Below are 24,316 nucleotides of genomic sequence, written 5' to 3' on the forward strand. Positions count from 1 at the left end.
CTGCAAAATCTGGGAAGGAATGGACGTTTCTGGCGGATGCTTACACATCTGTGTAACTAACTAAATGGCGGACTGGTTCTAGTTTGAGTGGCATCAGCCTGGAGTTGGCCTTGGGGCAGACAGCTGGCGAGGACAGGATGGCCAGCCCTGGGGCAGCCAAAGGACTCCAGAGGCTGAGGTGCCCAAAACCGCAGTCCTAGCTATCGATCCCGGCCCCGCCGAGCTCGGACAGCGGTTCCTTCCCGCGCGCCTCACGGGCCGGATCCTGGCCCTCCTTCCGGGCGTCGAAGCTAGTTGCGGACGCCGCCGCGCCCTCCCTCTTGGGCAGAGCACAGCGCCCCCAACACCCGTGGCCAAGGCCGGGGAACAAAGCGGCGCCGGCTTCTTTAAGGGACATACCACCATGCTGGAGGGGCAGGGGTCGGCATCTTCGCACCCGGCCCCGCGCCACAGCCACCTCGGCAACCGCGCCTCCTGCAAGCAAGGCTCAATGATTTGGACAAAAAGTGCAGCCTCCCTCCTAGGGGGCCCACGTCAAACCTTCCAGCTCGGGCCGCACCTGCCCGCTGGCCCGCCAGAGATCCGCGTCCTGCAGTCACTCCAAACCCGCACAGACGAAAATGCCCCAAACATCCCACCCCGGCACGCCAGCCCCCGTCTCAGTAGGTCGGAAGGGGGCGACAGGAGGCCGCCCTAGACGCTCCCCAGAGTCATGTGTGCCCACTGAGGCTGCAGGACGGCCGAACCCAGGAGTGGAATGGCGTCCCAGTTCCTGGCTGACCACCCCTGCAGGGAGCCGCACCAGTGGTGCGCTCCGGAGCGCACACACCTCCAACCGCTCCAGGATCCGCATCGCTAGGGAAAATAGAGCTACGAGGTGGACGCCCGGTGCGTGCAGGAGGCGACGCACGGCGGCGCGACGCTACGGAAAGCCAGAGGGGGGCGGGCCGCCGGCGTGAGGGGGTGTGTCCGCGCGCTCCACGGGGGCGCGCGCCGGCCTCTGACTGGAGGCCGCAGCGGCAGAGGCGCGAGTTGCACGATAATGGCGGCCTGCAGAGCCCGTGAGAGGGAGAAGCGGCGGCGGCTACCCTGAGGTAAATGCGGCCCCTCGGCGTGGCGCCGAGGCCCTGCCGCAGAGCCGACGGCCCTGCATGTATCTCCCTCCCCAGCGGGCCTGTCACGGACCTGTCTGCAGAGCCGTCCCCGGGAAGGCCCTGCGCTCCTCAGGCCACCGGCCCCCGCTGCGGCCTTGGCTCTCGCCGGGCCACTCCCCGGTCCCTGGCCCTCCGCCTGCAGTCGCGAGTTGAACCGCTGCGGGCCTGGCTCCTGGGATGAAAGCCGCGGCAGGATTCCCGCGCGTTTCCTCTGCCCCCCGGCCGGGCAGCGAGCGCGGCCTGAGCCCAGCGCCCGGCAGCACCACCGACCCAAACTGGCCCTGGCCCGGCACCCGCAGGTGTGTGGCCCGGCCGGCCCGCGCCCTGCGCCGATGAGCGCGGCAGGATGGAGGTCCCCGGGAAACGCGTGGTTGTCACTTAGGTTCGCACAAGGTGGCTCATCGTGGTGTCTTTTGATCCAGAATCCCAGGGATTTCAAAGCCGCCTTCGTTCTGCTTTATTCTGGAAGGTGCACTCTGCTTGGATAGAGATTATACCCGGCCGTGGAGGAGATGGGGCTGCTTCAGGGCGGGGAGCCACTTGGAAATGCGTCGTACCAGGCAGCCCACCTAGGGCGGGAGAGCGCGCCCGCCCGTGCTTCCGCCACAGGAAATCAGACTCTAGGAAATACTGTAAGAATTTGAAAGGTAGATGACCAATTAGAGGAAGTAAGACTTAAAGCAATCTCAGAAGCAGTCGTTTTGTTTATTAAATCTGTCCCTGAAAGTTAGCGTTGCCTAGTTTCTCGGGATCCAGCGCCACTCGCATTTCATCTCCCCAGTTCCATAATATAAATGTCTACAACCCCAAGTTATTTTTCTTCCCTATGGCGACAATCTACAAATGAGAATTTGGACAGTAGAGAAGCACACTCTGTAGACTTTATCCATTCAACACATGAGTATTTCCGTGTAAGACCTTTGCTTTTGCCTTAGATGTAGCAAGTTGAATTCCGAATAACTTTGTCAGAGAATGCCTCTTGATGTGTAGGATAGTTTTTCCTGGCAAAAATGACCTAGAACTAAGTAGCTATTGTTAACAAAAAGGTACAGGAGTTATATTCTAAAAAGATTACTTTTTTAAAAAGTTATGTTTCAGAATCTTTATTTTCACCTATTTTGCAATAAGAAAATAACAAAATATGAACATATGTGGTTTGATTATTTCCTTTTTTTTTTTTTTTTTTTTTTTTTGAGACAGGGTCTCCCTGTGTAGTTCAAGCTGGCCTGGAACTCATGGTAGTTCTCCTGCCTCAGCCTCTCGAGTGTTGGTGTTACAGGCATGCACTAGCATGGCTGGCTTAGACTTTTTTTTTCGTACCAAGAATGGAACTCAGGACCTTGCACTTGCGGGGCAGGCACTTATGCCACTGAGCTATATCCCCAGCCCATAGACAATACTTTTAAGTAATAAAAATAACTAAATATTTTGAGTTTTATAAGTGATATGGTTCACTTTCAGTCTTTAAGTATAGACCAAGTGTTTGTATTTCAGTGAGGGTTTTTCTTTTTACTGTTTTTATAACTTTGTGTGTCAAGCTTAAAGAGAAGCTGGTTGTTTTCTTGCTTGTTTATTCATGATCAATAAATAAAAATGTTGAATTTGGGGGGGTTTTTTTTGCTTAGTTTGTAACAGGAATCAAACGTAGGACCTGGCACTTGCCAGGCAGGTACTATGCCACTGAGCTATATCCCTGGCCCTGGGATTTATTTATTTATTTTTAAGCATAGATAGGACTGAGGGTATAGCTCAGTGGCACAAGAGCCTGTCTGGCAAATACGAGGTCGTGAGTTCAGTCCTTACAAAGAAAAGTAGGGAAATTGAGAGAGAGAGAGCGAGAACTCTTGAGAGATAAGAAAAGTCCAGGGACTTAATTGTAACAGTGACATTTTCAGGCAGTTCTTATGAGAAAGCAGTATAGTTTAGTGGCTGAAATTTTAGTTGCCTGAGCCACATGGCTTGATTTCAAATCACAGGTTCACCAGTTACTAGCTTTTTTTGTTTGTTTTCTGTTTCTTTTTTGGTGCTGGGAATGGAGATATGACCTTGCACTTGCCAGTTGGGCACTGTTCCACTGAGTTATATCCTTGGCCCCAGTTACTAGCTTTTTGACTTAGGTATTTTACTTAATCTCTCTGTACTTTAATTTTCTCATCTCTAAAATGACTATAATAATATCTACCTCATAAGATTATTGTGAGAATTAAATGAATATTATAAAGTGCTTGAAATAGTCCTGATGCATGAATACTACCTGTTACCTCTGTTATAAGAATTAGATTTGACCAAGATACATCAAATATCCTTCAAGCATTGCAAGAATGAGAGAGATGGTAACTAAATTATACATAAAGAGAAATGCAAGCTAGTAGGTATACCTAATTTCAAGAGCACTTTGTTGATTTTTGTAGAAACCTCGACCTTGAAGATGGTGAGTAGCCAGCCAAAGTACGATCTAATACGGGAGGTAGGCCGAGGTAGTTATGGTGTTGTGTATGAAGCCGTCATCAGAAAGACTTCTGCACGGGTTGCAGTGAAGAAAATTCGATGCCACGCACCTGAAAATGTTGAACTAGCCCTTCGTGAGTTCTGGGCACTAAGCAGTATCAAGAGCCAACATCCAAATGTGATTCACTTGGAGGAGTGCATCCTACAAAAAGATGGGATGGTGCAAAAGATGTCCCATGGCTCTAATTCTTCCCTTTACTTACAGGTATGTGTCGTTGGATATGAAATACAGTAGAAATGACTTGGGCATGACAGTGGTTTGCAAGAAAGAAATCAAAGAGTCAGATGAACTTCCTTTAAATGCAGGTATTTTGTAGTTAAGTGTAGATAGGTCTGCCAAGTATAGCATAGATGTTTGCTTTAAAACAAGCTTTTATTTAAACTTGTGATGTACATACCTAAAAATATCATAAGCCACCTGTTACTCCATGATACTTGTCAGTCTGCATGGGAATAGGGTAAGAGAGGAGCTAATGTGCTTGAAACTAGAGTCGAAGAAATTTATTTCTTTGAAATCAGTATTTTTGGAACTGAAGTTAAAAGAAAAACCACAACCAATATTGGCACGCATATATAATTGGACCCTTTTTTACAAAATACTGGTTTAAGCATAAGCCTTTGCTGTTTTACAGGGTTATATGGTTTCTTACCCATTCAATTTCAGTTAATTTTCTTTTTCTTTTCTTTTTTGTCTTTTTTTTTTGAGACAGGGTCTCGCTATGTAGTTCAGGCTGGCCTTGAGCTCACTTTGTAGCCCAGGCTGGTCTCGAACTCGCAACGATCCTCCCACCTCAGCCTCCCAAGTGCTGGGATTACAGACGTGAGCCACCACGCCTGGCTAATTTCAGCTAAATTTTACAAAGCATGTTTCACACCTGAATGTTCACAGTGCCAATAGCTAATGTTTGGTTCCCTACTTAATTCCATGCTCTGTGCTGAGTGCTTTAGAGGCATTTGCTCAAAACAATCCTAAGAGGAAAGTCTTATTATTCTCTCAATTATAAATAAAGAAACTGAAACTTAGACTAATGAATTTATATAAAGTCACCTATCTAGCAAGTGGCAGATTGGGAGCTGAACCTAAAACCAATTAATAGCTAAAGGTTATGGTCCTTTCCGAATTACTCTTGTAAGACTGGGAAAGTTGGGTTGTTTGCTTTTGAGACAGGATCTTGCTATGTAGTTCAAAATGACCTTGAAATTATGGTGATTCTCCTGCCTCAGCCTCACACATGATGGAATTACAGGTGTGTGCCACCACCTGGTTTGAAAATATTTTTTTTTAGGGTTGGCTTCTGCCTTAAATCAAAATCCCTACCACAAAAAAAAGAAAATTTCTACCACTCTTCATACTATAGAAAAGATACTTAAGACTGCTAGTGAAAAGCCAGAACAGATATTTTTTTTGTCTTTTTCGTTATCAGTACCAGGGATTGAACTCACTCACGACTGCCTGCTTGCAAGGCAGGCGCTTATGCCGCTGAGCTAAATCCCCAGCCCCTTCAGAGCAGAATTTAAGACCAGTTATTCTGGGAAAAGGAAAAGGAAACACCTTTCGTTGAGTGGATTTTTGTTTTTGAGACAGGGTCTCCCTATGTAGTTCAGGCTCTCCTTGACCTCACTATGTGGCCCAAATTGACCTTCAACTTGAGGCAATACTGCCTGGGCCTCTAAGTGCTGGAATTGCAGGTGTGTGCCACCACATACAGCCACCTGGAATGTATCAAAATACAGAATTTACCCTCAGACTTTGAGGGTAAAGACACTAAAAAGACACTAAAAAACATTTAAAAGACACTAAAAAACAGTGATGAACCTATGGCACACATGGTGCATGGTTTCAATGGTTACCATTGAAAGCTCAAAGGTTTGCATTTTTAGTTTATAAACCCAGGACTGAAAAGGCAGAGGCAGGAGAGTCACCACTAGTTCAAGGCCAGCCTGAACTACATAGTAAGACTCTATCTCAAAAAACTATAAATAAACCAGGGACTGAGCTCAGTGGCATAAGCGTCTGCCTGGCAAGCACTACGTCATCAGTTCAATCTCTGGTTCAAAAAAAAACTATAAGTAAACACTTTTAAACTAGGAATAACAAAAATAAATTGATCTGTGTAATTAGAAACTTGTATTTGACATTGTACAATGAGAGAATTTGCTTTGCAGTTTAGCACCACATGCACCGAAGTTCTCTCTTATTTTGTGTGTGTGCGTGCGTGTGTGTGTGTGTGTGTGTGTGTGTGTGTGTGTGGTACCAGGGAACACTAAGCTACATTACCAGCCCTTTCTATTTTGGGGCATCTTCCTAAATTCCCCTGGCTGCTTTAGCCTCTAGTTTCTGGGGTTATAGTCATGTGCCACCACACTTCAAGTCTTATTTGTGTGAAAATATGTGTGGTACTGAGGACTGAACCCAAGGTGTTCATGCTCAGCCAATTCCTGGTGGGCTTTTTTATTTTTATTTTTTATCTTGAAAAATAGGGCCATGCTTAGTTGCTCAGGCAGGACTTAAACTTGTGACCCTCCTACTTTAGCCTCCCAAGTGCTAGGACTATAGGCATTTGTACTGCATCTGGTTCCATACTGTCTCTTAAAAGTAGAACTAACAGCTACTCCATAGGCTGACATAGGAAGATAACAAAGTTCCAGCTCAGCCCAGGTGGGGCTTGAATTTGAGATCTTCCTGCCTTGGCCTCCCAGAGTGCTGGCATTTATAAGTGTTTGCCAATATGCCTGGTTTTTCAAGGTTCTAAAATGTAAAGTACTATCAGACTTGATTGATTGATTGATTGATTGGTTTTGTTTTATTTTCATTTTAAAGCAAGATACCTCTTTATAGCCCAGACTGGCTTCAGACTGATGATTCTCCTGCCATAGCCTCCAGAGCACTGGGGTTGCAGGCATTCACCACCATGCCCAGCATTCTGATTCAGTGTTTTGTTTTGTTTTATTCTAAATTGTCTTTTTGTTTTGTAAACCTTTTCATCTTGTAAAGTCCAATAGATCTGTATTAGACTTCAGGCACTGTTCGCTTTTAGAAAATCTTGAATTAATAATCCAGCTTTCCTGAGGATCTGTTTCTTTATAGCTAAATTATGGGTAATGATTTCTACTTTCCATGGAAATTTTGAATATTAGAGGTGAGGCAGAAATAATACTTGACATATAGGATATACTCAGTAATAAGTAACTGTATTAGAATAGTCTTTCTGTGAATTCAGTTGATCGGACATTTCCCAAACACATTTAGTAACTGCCTTCTATAAACTCTTCTTATTTGATAAAGACAGCCAATATTTACATGTGGTAAAGATAGTGTGACCAGAGTCCCTATGCATGGTGTTCTCTATTCTTTTTATAAAATTTGTAATTTTCTCTTTTTTCCAGATATGTTTTTCTTTATTCTCAGCAGCAATCATTAAATCCACTCCTGATAACTAAAAACCTCACTTAGGAAACAGTGTCAAACAAATAATTAACAGAAGGTATAATCTCATATTGGAACTTAGTTTCCAATCTATGTACTTGGGACAAGTGTCATGGGTGAGAATTACAGGGTGGTACAGATGCATATGATAGGGAACCTGACATAATCCTAGGGTTCAGGAATTGAGCTGTTTAAAACTTCTAGACTCAGCAGCATTGGCTAAGTAAGTGATATGCAGAAAGAAATGTATATAGAAAGATCTTAAAGCAGGAGCTGGGGATTTAGCTCAATGGCATAAGCGCCTGCCTTACGAGCAGGCAGTTGTGAGTTCGATCCCCGGTACTGATAAAAAGGAAAAAGACAAAAAAACAGGGCATTTTAATAATTGAAAGAACAGGGGCTGGGGATTTAGCTCAGCGGCATAAGCGCCTGCCTTGCAAGCAGGCAGTCGCGAGTTCGATCCCTGGTACCGATAAAAACGGAAAAGAAAAAAAAAAAAAAAGAATTGAAAGAACACTAAAACAGCAATGTACAGAGAGCTGTTTTAGATGAGGCTAGAGGGCTCAGCTGGAGTTAGCACACAAGGTCCCCATAGCCCTTGTTAAAAAGCTTGGACTGTACATAGCTAATGTGCATGGTAGTGTTCCTTATATACCAAAAATAAGGAAATTGGACATTGTATTTCTGTAGCTCTAAGCTAGAGGCCCATGGCTATTTTCATATGGTCTGGACACTAGAATTAGTTTTTTACTTTTGTCTTTAAGATAGGGTCTTGCTAGCCCTGAACTCAATTATATAGCCCTCAAGCCTGTGTTAGCCCTTTTGCCTCAGGTTCCCCAAGTGCTGGGATGATAAGCTTGTACCGTCATGCCTGGAAAGGTGTGTTTTTTGTTCTTTTAAATAAAAAGGAAAGAATGAAAATGGAAACCTTATGTGGCTTGTCAAGACTAAAATATTTACTGTCTTGCCTTTTAAAAAACATTTAAATATTTATTGAGCCTCTGTATTGCTTAAAGAGTTTTGGAGTTTTTTGTTCTTGTTTTGGTTTGGTTTGGTTTTTTTGAGACAAGGTCTCACTACAGTTCAGGCTGCCCTTGAACTCACTATGCAACCCAGACCAGCCTTGAACCATCATAGTGATCGTCTTGCCTTAGCCTTCTGAGTGTTGGGATTATAGGCATGTGCCATCACAGTTGGCTAGACATTTTTTAAAATCTATTTTCAAAGTTTTACCTCTTTTAGCTGGGAGATTGAATATATATATTCATTAGGAAAAAAAATGCCAGTTTGAGGTACTAAAGTTTAAAGTGCACATACCAAAGTCCAGAGAAAATAAAATAGTCATGGAGTTTCCACCTAAAATTAGCGATCTAGGGCTAGGGGTACAGCTTAGTGGTAGACTACTTGACTAGCACGTGCAGGACCTGGGTTCTATCCCCAGCATTTCTACAACAAAACTGAAGACTGACTTAATTTTTGAGTCAGGTATTTTTCTATAACTGAATTGTATAACCTATGTAGATGATTATAGTGTTTCTTTTTTTCTTTATAGCTTGTAGAGACTTCACTAAAAGGAGAGATTGCCTTTGATCCCCAAAGCGCCTATTATTTGTGGTTTGTGATGGATTTTTGTGATGGAGGAGATATGAATGAATATCTGCTGTCCAGAAAACCCAATCGTAAAACTAACACCAGCTTCATGCTTCAGCTGAGCAGTGCCCTAGCTTTTTTGCATAAAAACCAGATCATCCACCGAGATCTAAAACCTGATAACATCCTGATTTCTCAAAGTAGGTTGGATACAAGTGACTTGGAACCCACATTGAAAGTGGCTGATTTTGGTCTAAGTAAAGTTTGTTCAGCCTCTGGGCAAAACCCAGAAGAACCTGTGAGTGTAAATAAGTGTTTCCTTTCCACTGCCTGTGGAACTGATTTCTACATGGCTCCTGAAGTGTGGGAAGGACACTACACAGCAAAAGCAGACATCTTTGCACTGGGGATCATCATCTGGGCCATGCTGGAAAGGATCACATTCATAGACACAGAGACAAAGAAGGAACTCTTGGGGAGTTATGTAAAGCAAGGAACTGAGATTGTGCCTGTTGGAGAGGCGCTTCTGGAAAATCCCAAAATGGAACTTCTCATTCCTGTGAAAAAAAAGTCTATGAATGGGCGAATGAAACAACTGATTAAGGAAATGCTGGCTGCAAACCCTCAGGATCGCCCAGATGCTTTTGAATTAGAACTCAGATTAGTACAAATCGCATTTAAAGATAGCAGCTGGGAAACGTGACATATTATTTGCAAATATCGTGGATGACATGCTGCTTCTCATTTAACAGTGATGCAACATTATGTGGCTGAAAAAGAATACAAAAAGCTAACTCCATGTTCTAAGGGTTTAGATTTTATTGTGGGCTGTTTCTTTATTTTTCTGAATTTAAGCTGGCCATTTTATTAGTATGTTTTGAATGTGTATTACCAATGTAGGTGTAAAAATTTTTTTTAATGACCATTGGTAGAAGTTTGGCAGGAAAAGAGCCAAGAAAAAAGAGTCCAGTTTTCTGAAAATGTCTCAAGTATTTTAGACATTCCTTGTCAGTATTAGGCATTTCCATGGAAGAAGAGGTTTGCGTGCTGGTAATGCAACCTTTAAAGCTTTGTAAAGGAAACATATATGTATATATTTATGTATATGTAAGTATGTGAATGTGTGCATTTTGTATTCCAGATGAAGAAAATGCCACTTCTGTTTAAATTATTTGTTTCAGGTTTGAGTTTTTGAGATTTGCTGATGAAATCAGTGATGAAAAATAAATAAACCTCCCCTCATCTTCTTCCCTGTAATGAAATGTAAGCTTTGGGTATTTTTTTTTTTTTTTTTTGTACTAGTACTGCTTTTTGTTTTTGTTTTTCGAAGCCATCATTTTGGAGGACTAAAATTATGAGTAAACATAACTGAATTAGGTAATCCAAAGCTGCTGAAGTATGTTTGAATTCTTCAGTGCCCTATAGCTGTTAGAATTGAATTAATTATGCAATCATAGTAGTGAGTTGGCAAGGACACTGATAATTCAGACATACCTTAGGTAACTGAGTATTTGTTTAATTAATTAAACCACTGTATTGGGATATGTCTATTCCTTTTTAGTTTTTTGAGACGGTCTCATTGGGTAGTCCCAGCTGGTCTCAAACTCAGAGCAGTCCTGCCTCAGCCTCCTGAGTTCTGGGGTTATAGGCATGTGCCACCACACCCAGCTGATATGTCTGTACTTGAGCATTGTTAATCTGATATAAATCTGAACATGAGATTCTTCTGTTTGTGAAAATTTTGCTATGAATGAACTATAATACTTGATATATTAATTTTTTAAGACTTTATCTAAGTCTCAGCATAAAGTTGAAGAAACCAAATGAATTCTGCATCCATGTTTCCTGCCCTGGTATTATCTCTTGTTGAATCACTGGAGTTCCTTTCATTTTGGCACTGATGCTGTTTTCCTCTATCCCTTTGAGATAGTAATGGTAGTAATAATAGTTGTCTTAACTCTTAACACCTTTTTTCTAAGTGGAAGATGATACATACACAGTTTGGCAAGTGGATAAAATACTGTGGAGTCAGCTACTTTTCCAATAGAAAAGTTACTGATTTTATACAATCATTTAATATGAACTATATAAGAAAACAAGAAGCTATCGTTTCTCTTGAAGTTAGTTCAGTTTTAACTGTATGGTTGTTTCCTGTTTTTCTGTAAATGCAGATAGTTAAAATTTAAAGAAAGAATGCTTTCCCAAGACTCTATTAGCCTTTGGGGTTAAATAGACTTTACATTGTATCTATGTTAATCTTTCTAAAGCAGTAGAATCTTTCTAAAGCACTAGAGTCCAAAAAATCAAAATAGTACTAGAATATTGAAATTATTGATAATTTGCATAATCTCCTTGAGTTTTTTTTTTTTTTTTTTACTTCTACAACTTTTAGAATATTACTGTCATTTATTCCCGATTTAAAATGTATTCAGATGGGCTGGGAGTATAACTCAGCGGCACGGCACTTGCCTGGCAAGTGCAAGATCCTGAGTTCAATTCCCAGTACCAAGAAAAAACAAAAAACAATAAAATGTGTTCAGAGTCTGGGCGTGGCAGTGCATGCCTATGATCCCAGCACTTGGGAGGCTAAGGCAGGAGGATTGCTTGGAGTTCAAAGCCAACCTGGATTACATACAGTTTAGTACAAGCCTGAACTACAAAGTGAGACCTTGTCTCAATTAATTAATTAAAATAACAAAACGTGTTCAGTGAATAATCGAAGGTAAAAAACAGTTTTGGAGTACGTTAAGTTTCTAGACAATGTGTTACTTAATCTGGAAGTTTAAAATTTGGACTGAAGATTTTATTGAAATAAAACCTTAAAAAGTCATATACATCGAACATGATTTTCAAACTATTAAATATTAAATTTCAAGCTTCTACTTTTGGATTGGAAAGTAGAAGTGACCATACACTGAAACTTCATGGTAATGACACTCTGATTCATCCAATTAGTTTAACAGATCTGTCCAAGGGGATTGAGTTGCTGAGAGTAAGAAAAAGCACGTTACGATCTTTTGTGAATAATGCGGCACTTCAGCAGATAGGTGGGTAATATCTTGCATTTCCTTTGCTCTTTATATATCTGTGTACTTGGAGCCACAGTTTCCTAAGTACGTGGATTTTGGTCCTGCCTCATTTACAAGAGTTAATGATTATAATTTATTTTGTTTTTTGTGGTGCTTGGAATTGAACCCAGGATTTCTTACATACTACACAGGCGCTTTATCACTGAGTTACTTCTCCAGCCCTGATGTTTATTTTGAAAAATTTTACTTACAAAATAGAATTTTTTTTGCTTTCATTGAGGATAATGGTATGAGGTGATCAGAAAGTTTCTTCTGGAATTTTCTCAAGTCCTTGTATTCTAAAGTAGCCAAAATGATAATAAATTCTTGTCTTCCTTTGTTCTTTCAGTCAGAGGTATTAATATTAAGTACCTACTGTGTGCTCAGCACTAGAAAGTAATTGATAAAAATGTTAATTTAAAAATGGCATTTAGACACAAGTCTTTCCCAGCCAAGAATAAAAAGTAAAAGATTGGTGATACTTGGAAATTCCCAGATATTTGCTAGGGAAAAAAATGAAATCAAGAATTCATGCACAGTGCCTTGCCCATAATAGGTACTCAATAAGCAACTATTTCTCATAGTCTCTTGCTATGGTTTATATAGTGTTTCATGGAATTTGTCTTAATTGAAAAAGACCAAATATTCAAATAAGCTTATAGGCAGCGGAGTCCAGTTAAAATATAGGGTTTGTACAGTTAATTCCTAGAATGTTATTTTGCACTAGTTGTCACTTAGAAAGATGGGGTTCCTGTAGATTTGTGGTGCTAAGGGATACTTTGTCATTATGATGAAGTAAATGTTAAGTGACAGATAAATAGCACACAGAATAGTTCTTTCTGCTAGTGTGGTTTTTTTTTTCTTTGTTGTTGTTTTTAATTGTAAAATGTTATCAAACTATTGTAGCAGCTACAAAATAATTCACCAGCATGACAAAATGGTCAAAAAAATAAGTCATCAGCACTTCAGAAATGAAAGCAACTTTTGAAATTTTCTTTTTAAATTGTCAAATATATTTTATGAAGAATTTATAAAGGGGGAAATGATTGTAATTTATTGTTCATGACAGTTTCTTTTTTTTTTTTTTTTAATAAAGTGAGTTTCAACAAAAAATCCTGAAAATTTTACATTCCTGCTTTGAGTGGTACTGTAGTGCTTTATTTCATGAACATAAAATAGAGGGTATGAAACTTGAAATAATGTATTTTTCAGACTTATCAATTAAGTGATACTATGAATAGAATCCATTGATAAGGGAAATATGATTGAGTTGCAGCATTTCACGTTCTATAAAATTTTAATTCTCTGTCTTGCTTCATTTGTTTCTATATAAGAAAAACATATTGCTTGAGTTAAATTATTTTTCTTTTCTCCTACATTTAGCTGAGTATGCATTCTAGACTCAATGAGGTATATTAAATATTCTAACAGAATGCAATATTTCAATTGATGTGTGAGGCCATGGTTTCTTTTCTAGAATGAAGTCATCTGTGTGGCCCACTGTTTTCCTTTATAGATTTTATTAATGCATGCCTGAGGGTACAGTCCACTCAATGATCCCATAGAATAGCAGGAAAAAGTACTGTAGAGGAGACAGGAATCCTTGTTTGTACATGGTCCAATGATTAGGAAAGTAGACACCAGCATTTGTGGCCTCTCCTCTCACTATCACCTGCTCCTGGTATAGCTTTTGTCACTAGGCAAAGTTTACTTTCTACTTAGAGATTAAATCTTTTAAACCAAATATTTGTAGTTACAGTGTTATGTCTTTTCATATTGTATCTTTTACTTAAAATAGGGGCTAATTTCTTCATAAATAAATAGTAATAACACCAGTTGCTGAGGTAAGGATAATGGTTTTGCTAGGACAGGGTTTTAGTGCCTAATCTTTTGACTCCAGTTGGAGTTTTCTCTGACGAAAAGCTTTATCTTTCTCAATGAAGTAACACTTGGTTGTTTTAGTTTCATCTTTAAATTCAAATGTTGCTCTCGGTCAGCCAATCAGAGACATCCTCTGAAATGCAGCGTAATGACAGACAGTTTGTGGTTAGATAGTAACTCTTGAGAAAACCTGCAAGGCCACACCTCTAGACGATAGTGTATCTTTTAAAAGTAGCACTTTCACCTTTACAGTGAGTTTTCATTGGTTAGAAGGGAATTGTTTTAAAAATTAAAAAAAAAAGTCTGGCCTTTGGATTTCACTTTCACTTCCTCTTCAGTCTGATATTTCAAACTTTACTTGTTTGGAGCAAAAGTTGAGCAACTTGATGTTATAGCAGACATCGCGGGCTAGCTGCAAACGCACAGGCTTTGTAGAAGATCTGATACAAATAGTAGCTCTTCCAAATATATAAGTAACACGTATCAGCAGGTAAGTCACTTCACTCTGAGCCACAGTTCCCATATCTACAAAAAAGAAGAGATGGTGTTTACAGTTTAGAGTTTTTGGAAAGATCAGAGCAAGTACAAGGAAGTACGTAGCATAGAACCTGGTGCATTCAATTGTCAAATGGTGACAGTTGCTATATTCTGGTTTTGACTATATCGTGAACGAATGGATTTCAAATGATCCAGTCCTCAGTTGTAGCTTTGAGTCTTCCTTTTTGGGGGAACCTGAGGAAGGCACTTCCTCCTCTCGGAAAGTATTTATCATTTCAGGGATTTTATGGATCTCAGAAGCCCACATAGACCCCAAAGATAAAGGAGCCTGAACTTTAGGCTCTCCTAGCACCTCTGTGCTAGAACTCCTGTCAAAGAGGCCACATGTAAGGAGATTCTAAAGAATCTATGTTGTTTTGGTTTTTGATTTAGTATTGGTAAAAGATATGTTGCTTTATGCAAATTTATCAAGCTGCACTGTCTGTCCATGTGTGCACGCACAAGAGTGTACACATGCACGGGGAATAGTCTTGTGTACTCTAGGCAAATGCTGTACCACTGAGCTACATCCCCAGTCAGATACATTAAATGTTTATACTTTTCTCTGGGAGTTATATACTGCAATAAAAATTTTACTTAAAAAATTAAATATGAGCCAGGCAGGGTGGTACATGCTTGTAATCCTAGCACTTGGGGGGCTGAGGCAGGAGGATCACCGTAAGTTCAAGCCCAGTCTAGGTACATACTGAGTTCAAGACCAGTCTGAACTACATGTCTCAAACAAACAAATGAATAAATAGGCGGCTAGGGCCATAGCTCAGTGGTAGAACACTGCCTAGGATGCACACAGCCCTGGGTTCCATCCCAGCACTGAAAAAAAAAAAGTACATCAAGGCCAAAGACTACCTTGGTGATAGGCCTTGTCAGAAGCAGAGAGAAAGAGCACACACTTTGCAATCAGTGGGCATAATGGCCCACACTTTTTATTCCAGCACCAGGGAGGATGAGGCAAGAGGATCACAGAATCAAGCCCAATCTGAGCAACTAGTGATTTAGCAATACCCTGCTTCAAAATTTGAAAACCGTTAAGGGTGAAGCTTACTGTAAATGTCCTGGATTCAGTCAACAGTACCACAAAAGAAGGAAGGGAAGGAGGAAGGAAGGAAAGAATCAGCCATTTTACCTTTCTACTAGCTATGTGCCTTTATAGTTCACTAACTTCTCAGATGCTTTGTTTCTCCCATGTTTAAACAGCTGAGCCATGGTTCAGAGCATTGTGAAGATGTTCGGCAAGGAGCTGTTCCATGGAGGAATGCAGCGTGTCATAGTCAACTAATGTCACTGCTCTCCATGAGGAGATTGGACAGGAAATGACTCAGCTGCCTGTACTGCCCATCTGCTCTGCTGGTAGGTAGCGGATTTATTTGTGTTTTGTTTAATTTAGCTTACATTTTGCCACTACTAGAAAACAATTTTATATGTCATTACTACAGTGTCCTCCTGTCTCCTTGCCTCACAGGCCTCTACAAATACAGTTCTCAAATAAAAATCTTCTTAGCCCTGTTTTCTTTCTTTTATTTGCTGATCTCATGGTGGATAGTAATTCAGATGTGTTATGCTGTCTCTCCGACATAGACGCCCAAGCCTGGAAATCTGAAGAGTCCTACCAAGTACCAAATAGTAGAATGATGTGTTGTTTCTCCTAAACGGCAGGGATGTCGTGCTTTGAGAGGTGACAGTAGAAGCACAGCTCTGCGGCAGAGGTGAGAACACGGCAATGATGACTGAACTCTGATAAATAGATGTAGGTGGCGGTGCATCTCATCTTGATTGGGAAAGGTTTTTTAAAAAAAGATGATGTCTATTTCTGGACATTATGGAGTTATAGGGTCTCAATTTCTTTTCCTGTCTTGAACAACTAAAATGCTAGAGACTAGACAGATGACAGCACAAAAGAGTAATCTCCTGAGGAAGGGAATCAAGTGAAGTGAGAGGCCCCTGGGGGCTCGCTGGAGGGAATCTTCAGGCTGTGCAGAGGAGGAATACCAAACAGAGTCCAGCCATTTCCAGATGTTGAAAAGACAGAGCTCAGGGAGGCCGAACCAGATAGAACTCGTAGGATAGAACATCAATGACAACAAGTGAGAAACAAGGCTGCTATGTTAGTACATGCCTGTAATCCTATCCCTTGGGAGGCAAAAGCAGCAGTATCATCATGAGTTTGAAGCCAGCCTGAGCTACATAGTGACTTTAAGACCAGCTTAAAAACCACATAAGAGGGGCTGGGGATTTAGCTCAGCGGCATAAGCACCTGCCTTGCAAGCAGGCAGTCATGAGTTCAATCCCTGGTACCAGTAAAAAACGAAAAAGACAAAAAAAAAAAAAAAAAAAAAAAAACACATAAGGAAATCTTATCTCAAAAAGGGGTGCGGGGGGTTGAGGGGTGTATAGTGGCACCTACTTGTAATTCCAACACTTGGGAGGCTAAGGCAGGATTCTGGTACATTTGAGACCAACCTTGGCTACCAAGTGAGTTCAAGTCAGGCTAACTGCTTAGCGAGACCTTGTGTCAAAAACGAAAAAAAAAAAGACTGTCTCAAATTTAAAAAAAAAAAATTTTTAAGAAAGGCTTGAGGAAGTAGGTCTGTGGTACAGCATTTGCCTAGCATGGGCAAAGTCCAGAGTTTAATCTCTTCTTCCACAAAAAAAAAAAAAAAAAAAAAAAAAAATCTAAAAATGTGTAGACTACATCAAGCTAAAAGGTAGCAAACCATCTGATGGTTTCCCACTGAGATCAGGAACAAGGCTAGGATGGCACCTCCACTGCTTTTTAACTAGAAGTCCTAACCAAACATCACACAAGAAAAGGTATGCACACTGGTAAGGAAGAAATAAAACTATGTTTGCAGATGAAGTGATGTGCAAAAGTCTATCAGTTTCCTACTTAACAACAATAGGCAAGTAAAACTAGAATTTAAAAACCATTACAATAGTTGGGCATGGTGGCACATGCCTGTAATCCCAGCACTCAGTAGGCTGAGGCAGGAGGGTCCTTTCGAGTTTAAGACCACCCTGGGCTACAAAGTGAGTTAAAGGCCAGTTGAACTATATATATAGCGAGACATCTCAAAAAGACCAAAAAAAGAAAAAAAAAAAAAGCAATTTACACAAACAACTAAAAAAAAAAAAAACTTAAGTATAAACCTAACAACAAAAAAAGTATAAACCTAACAAAATACATACAGCCAGGTGTGGTAGTACACAAGTAATCCCAGTGCTTGGGAGGCTGAGGTAAAAGGATAGCTACAAGTTCAAGGCCAGTTTGAACTACATAGGGAGACACTGTCTTAAAATACAAACCAAAAAACACGTAAGTCATATATGGAAAAAACTGTAAACTTCTGCTGAAAAAATCACAGAAGAAGATAAATGGAGAACTAATTCATGTTCATGCACAGGAGACTCACTTATAAAAAGATGTCAGAACTGGGCATGGTGGCACACACCTGTCATCTCAGCATTTAGAAGGCTGAGGCAGGAGGATTGCTGTGAGTTCAAGGCCAGTCTTGGCTACATAGCTGGGTCAAAAAACAAAACAAAACAAAAAAGCCAAGTGGTGGTGCATGCACTTGAGAGGCTGAAGCAGAAGATTGCTGAGAATTCAAGGTCAGCCTGCATTACAAAGCAAAACTCCGTCTCAGAAAAAAAAGAGGGCAAGCAGCAACAGGTGATTAGTTGATTGATTAATTTTTGCAGAACTATGTCTCCATTACATTTTTTTCTAAATTTTGAAATAGATCTCCCTAAATCCTTAAATTACTCAGGCTGGGTTGGAACTCAAAGTCCTTTGGCCTCGGCCTCCTAGAATGCTAGAATTACGGGCCTGTACCACCACTCCCAGTTTTACAATGTGATTTATGATAGAGGCTTTGAATGTGCCATATGGATATGAACTGGAAACTTAGTGTCAAACATATATGTGATTGCCCCAGGTAAAACTTGACACCAAGGGTTTAGGTGAGCTGCCATGGTTGGCAGTACTCTGAGTACCATCACACTTTAATGTCAGGAGGGTAACTGAGGCAACAGGAGCTTTTTTTTTTTTTTTTTTTTGGTCCTGGGAATTGAACTTATAACTTTGTTTTTATTTACTTATTTATTTATTGTACTGGAGATTGAACTCACGACCTCGTGCGTGACAGACAGGCATTTTTTACACTGCTGAGCTAAACCCCCAGCTGAACTCATAACTTTGTGATTGCCCAGCAGGTGCTGTGCCACTGAGCTATATCCCTGGCCCAGGAGTTTACATTTAGAATCCTCCAAGACTATGCCCAATGTGTCTCTTCCTTTGGTTCTAATTTATTATAAATTGCTACAATGCAACTGTAGTTATAAGTACATATAGCACTTTCTTGAGTTCAGTGAATCAGATACCTGATGGAACCTGAGGGCCGTCATATGGATGCCTAAGAGAGGGTGACCCTAGGGATGCCTGTGCTTGTGACCATATCTGAAGACAGGAAAGGCTGTCTTCAGATTGTGCCACTTACTTAAACCCTCCTGCAACTAGTCAGCAATAAAAAGGAACAAACCATCAATAAATGTATATGTGGGTGAATGCTGAGTGATATTATAAAATGAGATAGGCCTTCCTCCCATAAAGAGTATGTACTGTATGGTTATATTCATGTAGAAACCTAGCTCTAAAGTGACAGAAAGCAGAGCAGTGGTTGTCTGGGCATGGAGTGGTGTAGGATAGATTTCAAAAGAGGATGAGGAACATTTTGGAGGTGAGTAAATATGTTATTTCTTACATATCAAAATTCACCAAATTATACGCTTTATATATGTGTATTTTATTTATATCAATTATACTTATTTAACTTTTTAAATTTAAAAACTGGGTATCTTCCCAGAAGAATTGAAAACATCATATCACAGCAATACACATGCACCCGTGTCTATAGCAGCACAATTTGCAATAGCTAAATCTTGAAAACAACTCAAATACCCATCAAACGAGGAATGTATTAAAACAATGTATTTTTATACAATGGAGTATTACTCATCTACAAAGAAAGATCAACTCGACATTTTTATAGGTAAATGGCTGCAACTAGAGACCATATTCACAATGAAATAAATCAGGCTTACATATATAAACATGGTATTGTCTCCCTGGTGTAAGAAACTGAAACAGTAAATAAGATCCAATAGGTGTAATAGATACTGTGAAAGGGAAAGAAACTGCTCAAAAGGAAAGAGCAGTAGGAATAGGGAAAAGGAGAAAAGAAGGAAGGGAAAAAGGTATGCATATACATGATAGCTAAGATAATGGTACTACTAATTCTATTAGTTCATTGAAAGGACCAGTTAGTGCTTTTATTGTTTTTTTGTTGTTGTTGTTGTTGTTTGTTTTTTCTCATGGTTTTTTAAAAAATTATTTTGAAGGTAGTAAAATACAACTAAGCAAGACAGAACAAAGCCAATTGAGACAGTGTAGCGAAATTGGTACAGAATTTCACAACAGGTTACCAGGATAACAGCAATAGATATCACAGTATATCTCATTATCATCACAATAGTTGTTCTTTCAATCACGTATAGCAAAATAAAATGAAGTACAGAACATTATAGAACTTATCAAAACAGAATATTGAATAGAGCAGTACCATTAATCAGAATAAAGCAAAACAGTAGTAAAAATATTTGCCTTCAAAAAGATGGTAGAGGGGCTGGGGATTTAGCTCAGTGGCATAAGCGCCTGCCTTGCAAGCAGGCAGTCGTGAGTTCGATCCCTGGTACCGATAAAAAGGAAAAAGACAAAAAAAAAAAAAAAAAGATGGTAGAAGGAAATCCCCCTTATTTGCTATATTGCATATGGTCAACCTCCAAGAGATGCTCAGATCTCTGGTTCCCATTTGCTAAAAGGGGGTGGGTGGGGAGGTGGGATGTTTGACTCTAAGCCCATGTACCAGTAAGCTCACTATTGCTTAACAGGGAGGCAGGCTGATTGCTTGGTTTGATCAGTTTTGCATGCCCAAATCTGATAATCTGAGCAACTTTTTGAAGATAACAATATAATAACCATTGTTAATTTCCTATCATCTTGCTTTGACGTTCTGCATTGTTTTTATTGTTTTTTAATATATAATTTGGGACATTGATTAGTTAAGGCACAGCTACAGGTGACAAAAATCAAAATCAAATTCTCAATAAGATGGGGGATAAAAAAGCAGCTGTAGATCTATGTACAGGAAATATCCATGGTTTTACTAGTTTAAGGCATGATGGGATTCAGGTACTCAAAAGATGTCATATGGTCTCCAGCTCTCTCCATCCTGCAACTCAGTTTTCATCTGTGTTGGTGAATGTTCCCATCAGGGTGAAAAATGATTCCCCTGCAGCAGGCATGACACTTGCACTATACTTTTTATGTGTACTTTATTTATATTGTTTTAAAAAGCTGATAACCATTAATTTTTTTTGAAACAAGGTCTCACTGTGCAGTTCAAGGTGGCCTTGAACTCACTATGTAGCCCAGGCTGGCCTCAAACTGTAGTGATTCTCCTGCCCCCGTCTCCCAAAGCAGGGATTACAGGTGTTCGCCACCACTCAACTACTTCACATTAATTATATGAGAATTTCAGTAGGTGGAGCCCTTGTGTTGATTTTTTTAAAACACAATATTAGTGATTCAAATGTGAAAACAGTGAAATAACGTTAGCTTGTGGGACAGGTAGAGAAGGTCAAAGGATGTCATGTTTGGAATTCACTTCCCTTCTTCCAGGTGCAACATCTTCACCATTCATCACTTTCCCCATCCAGGTAGAGCCTCCCTGAGTTTCCAGGAAATAGCAAAAAAAAAAAAAAAAGGCAAATCTGTGGTATTTGGTTCTGGGGCAAGACTCCTCAAACTGGCATCTAAGAAGGGACTCCAGCAACTTCAGGACTGTCAGCAGGCCCACTAAAACTGCAACCAAAGTTAAGGGCCTATAACTGTTAGCAGATTTGTAAAGGAATCCAAATGCCTAAGAATCAGCACTGGAGCAGCACGGGGAACACTGCACAGGAACTGGTGCAGGGGGTGAGTGGGGAGGAGGCTTAGTCACAATTTGGCCCGCGGCATCCTGGTGGATCTGCCAACTCCTGGGAAGTGACAGCTCTCATCTAGATCTACACAGAACACAGCTATTCTGGCTGCCCCAGTACTGGGCCTTCTGCAGCTGGTTCCCAGACCCACCATCCTCCTCCTGGGTCCTGACCTGGGCCTGCCTTTTCCAGGTAAGTGGGATGATTTTCTGAAGCTGAGAGACCTGGAGGGCTCTTCACTGCTCAGCAGTAATCATCTCACATCTGAGGATGGGGGCAGACACTTGGCTCTTCTTGTTCTTCCCAAAGGCGTGTCATGCCTGTGGCCACAGAGAGCTATGGATAGGAACCCATTCTTTGGAGCTAAATGAAGTGTTTATCTAGGCTGATTTTTCCACCTAGGCTCAGTTCTTAGAGGAGAAACTTCCTAACCTCAGGATTCCCTTTAAGGACATGGGACAAAAGAGTTCAAAAGATCTTCATAATAATTAGTCATTGTCACCACTAAGTAAGTATAATTTCTTTCTTTCTTTTTTTTTTTTTTTTTTTGATATCAGGGATCAAACTCACGACCTTGCTCTTACCAGGAAGTAGCAATAACTTCTAAGAACTGTTCATCTTGAAGTTCAGTGATTCGACCCATTCTTGGAAAATGACTAATTGACTCACAGCCCATGCCCTCAATTGTGAAAATAACATGCCCAAGTCACAATTAGAAAAGTCACATGTGGTGACCCATGCCTATAATTCTAGCACTCTGGGAGGCTAAGACAGGAGGACTGCAAGTTCGAGACCAACCTGGGAAGCTTGGCAATTTAGCAAGATCCTGTCTCAAAAATAAAAGAGGCAACCCACTTTTGGGTCTCCTCCTCTTTCTCAGGAGCTATTTCTCCTAATAAATTTTTCTATTTTAAAGTACATAAATAAATACTAAAAGTGGGGGAGGGTGTAGCTCAGCAAGGAAAGTCCTGACTTCAATCCCCAGTACTGCAAACAAAGGAAGAAAGCGAGGAAGGAAAGGAGGGGGAGAGCAGGAAGGCTACCATGTTTTTTGTTTTCTTTTGTCTTTTCCAGACAAGGTCTCGCTGTGCAGTTCACGCTGGCCTTGAGCTCACTTTGTAGCCTAGGCTGGTGTCAAACTCACAGCGATCCTCCTGCCTCAGCCTCCCGAGTGCTGAGACGCCTGGCAAGGCTACCATGTTATAAGTTTGCTCTGAGATACATAGGTAAGAAACATCCTCCTCAAACAGGCAAGTTTAGGGAGAGCTTCTGTCATATCTTAGGAGGATCTCATTCTTCCCCAAGGTCATCTGTAAGACTAGAAGAAAGACCACCACTCTGCAGTCTGTCCACAGAGATACCGACCAGGTCTACAGTGTTTCCCACTTGTGGGGCGGCCTCTTTGTGACCTGCAAAACATTCCATCTCATCAGGCGTCTTGCTGTCATGGGTCACTGCTTGATCTGAGTCCTCCTCAAATCAACCGTCTATTTCCTCCAGTTCCAGGAGACACCACCTTTGCTGAGGTGGATAGAGTAAAACAAGCCTCTGTCTCAGCACTAAACAATTTCATTGCTTTTGACACTTGAGAAGCCCTGGGTGGGTCCCCAATACTATTTTCTTCTTGAAATGACAAAAGGAAAACTGTTTTTCGAGAAAACTAGTCCTACTGTGTACCAGGTACTTTGCTGGATAGGTCTTAAAACTTTTATTTACAAGAATCTTCTGCTTTATGGATGCAATCTGGGAAACCATGACACACCATAGGACAGAAACGTAACAGTAAAAACACGGCAAGCGACTCCCCTGTGCTTGTCGCTGCTGTACTTCACATGTGTTGACGTCCACAGCCTCCCAACAATGTACTGTAGCCCCTTGTACTGGAAAAGCAACAGAGAAGTAAGAAAACCCACCCAGGTCCAAGTTAGAGAGCCAGGATCGGAACCCCGGCAGTCTTGACCTTATATTATAGGATCTGTTGTTGTTTTGAGATGGGAGTCTCACTCTGTAGCCCCGGCTGGCCTTGAGCTCTCAGCAATCCTCCTGCCTCAGCCTCCTGAGTGCTGGGATTACAGATGTACACCACCACACCCAGCTGTAGCTATACTCTTAAAGCTCAGAGCCTATATCTTTCTATCTATAATGCAGAGATAATATCTACCCTCTGGGTTAGTTGTAAAATAACTTTATACTTATACAGGAGTGATGATGCACTATCACTATAAATCATAATATAACCTAGTCATACTATCTATCTAAAATTTATAACATTAAAGTGCTTTAAAAATTATAAATGTCATAAAACAAATAAATGCAACCTATGGTAACAAAATCCATTTTAAAATTTTTTCCAGAGCCAGGCATGGTGGTGCACTCCTGTGATCCCAGCACTCTAGAGGCTGAGGCAGGAGGATCACTGTGAGTTGAGACCGGCCTGGATTACAAAGTGAGCTCAAGGCCAGCCTGAACTGCATAGTGAGACCCTGTCTCAAAAAGACAATAAATAATAAAGTATTTCCCAAACAATATGGTCAATTAGATACCCAAGAGATCCTCCTGATGCAAGAAATGAAAATGTATAAAGTTTTTTATGTAAAGTTTTTTATTTTAAATTCTTTTTAACTTTGTTGTTGAGCTCCTCTTTGGGTTAAAAGAGTTAACATTTCTTTTTTTTTTTTTTTTTTTTTTTGTCTTTTCCTTTTTTATAGGTACGGGGATCAAACTCACAACCACACACTTGCAAAGCAGGCACTTATGCCGCTGAGTTAAATCCCCAGCCCCCAAGAGTTAACATTTCAAAATTCATATACATCTAGTAATATCGCTTTCCAGTGCTACTGAGAGAAATTGATAAATCTCCCTCGGTGAGATATTTTACCACATCTCCCTTACTAACTGATAGAACAAATAAACGAAAATTCAGTAAGGTCATGGGCAATTGGAACCAACCAACCAATAAAATCTTATCATGTTCTAGTCACCTGTTTGTCTGCCCTGTGTCAATACAGTACTTCACTGTTTTAAATCCTACTTCACTATAGAATTAAATAAATTAACCCTTAGCCAGGCATGGTGGCCCGTGCCTTAATTCCAGC

General features: G+C 40.6%; 1 protein-coding gene across 4 annotated transcripts; it reads left to right on the forward strand.

Annotated features, from left to right (window-relative positions):
- The first annotated feature begins 952 nt into the window (after positions 1 to 952).
- Pdik1l (PDLIM1 interacting kinase 1 like) lies at positions 953 to 24,201 on the forward strand. Of its 4 annotated transcripts, XR_010043027.1 has the most exons (7): positions 953 to 1,094; positions 3,566 to 3,867; positions 8,642 to 14,118; positions 15,381 to 15,533; positions 15,762 to 21,413; positions 21,624 to 21,729; positions 23,930 to 24,201. XR_010043027.1 is itself a non-coding variant. In XM_023565689.2 (4 exons), the coding sequence occupies exons 3-4, from the start codon at positions 3,583 to 3,585 to the stop codon at positions 9,380 to 9,382; spliced, it is 1,026 nt and encodes a 341-aa protein (XP_023421457.1). In that variant the 5' UTR covers positions 968 to 1,094; positions 1,577 to 1,801; positions 3,566 to 3,582; the 3' UTR covers positions 9,383 to 12,860. The 4 variants fall into 4 exon arrangements, 3 of the variants coding, with proteins under 3 accessions (XP_023421457.1, XP_023421458.1, XP_005004335.1); XM_023565689.2 differs by lacking the exons at positions 15,381 to 15,533; positions 15,762 to 21,413; positions 21,624 to 21,729; positions 23,930 to 24,201 and adding an exon at positions 1,577 to 1,801 and having other exon boundaries at positions 968 to 1,094; positions 8,642 to 12,860; XM_023565690.2 differs by lacking the exons at positions 15,381 to 15,533; positions 15,762 to 21,413; positions 21,624 to 21,729; positions 23,930 to 24,201 and adding an exon at positions 1,577 to 1,786 and having other exon boundaries at positions 985 to 1,094; positions 8,642 to 12,860.
- Positions 24,202 to 24,316: the final 115 nt, after the last annotated feature.

Source organism: Cavia porcellus, unplaced genomic scaffold, assembly GCF_034190915.1.
Source record: "Cavia porcellus strain 051 isolate PalLab524CR breed Dunkin Hartley unplaced genomic scaffold, mCavPor4.1 scaffold_25, whole genome shotgun sequence".
In the NCBI taxonomy this organism is placed as follows: Eukaryota; Metazoa; Chordata; class Mammalia; order Rodentia; family Caviidae; genus Cavia; species Cavia porcellus.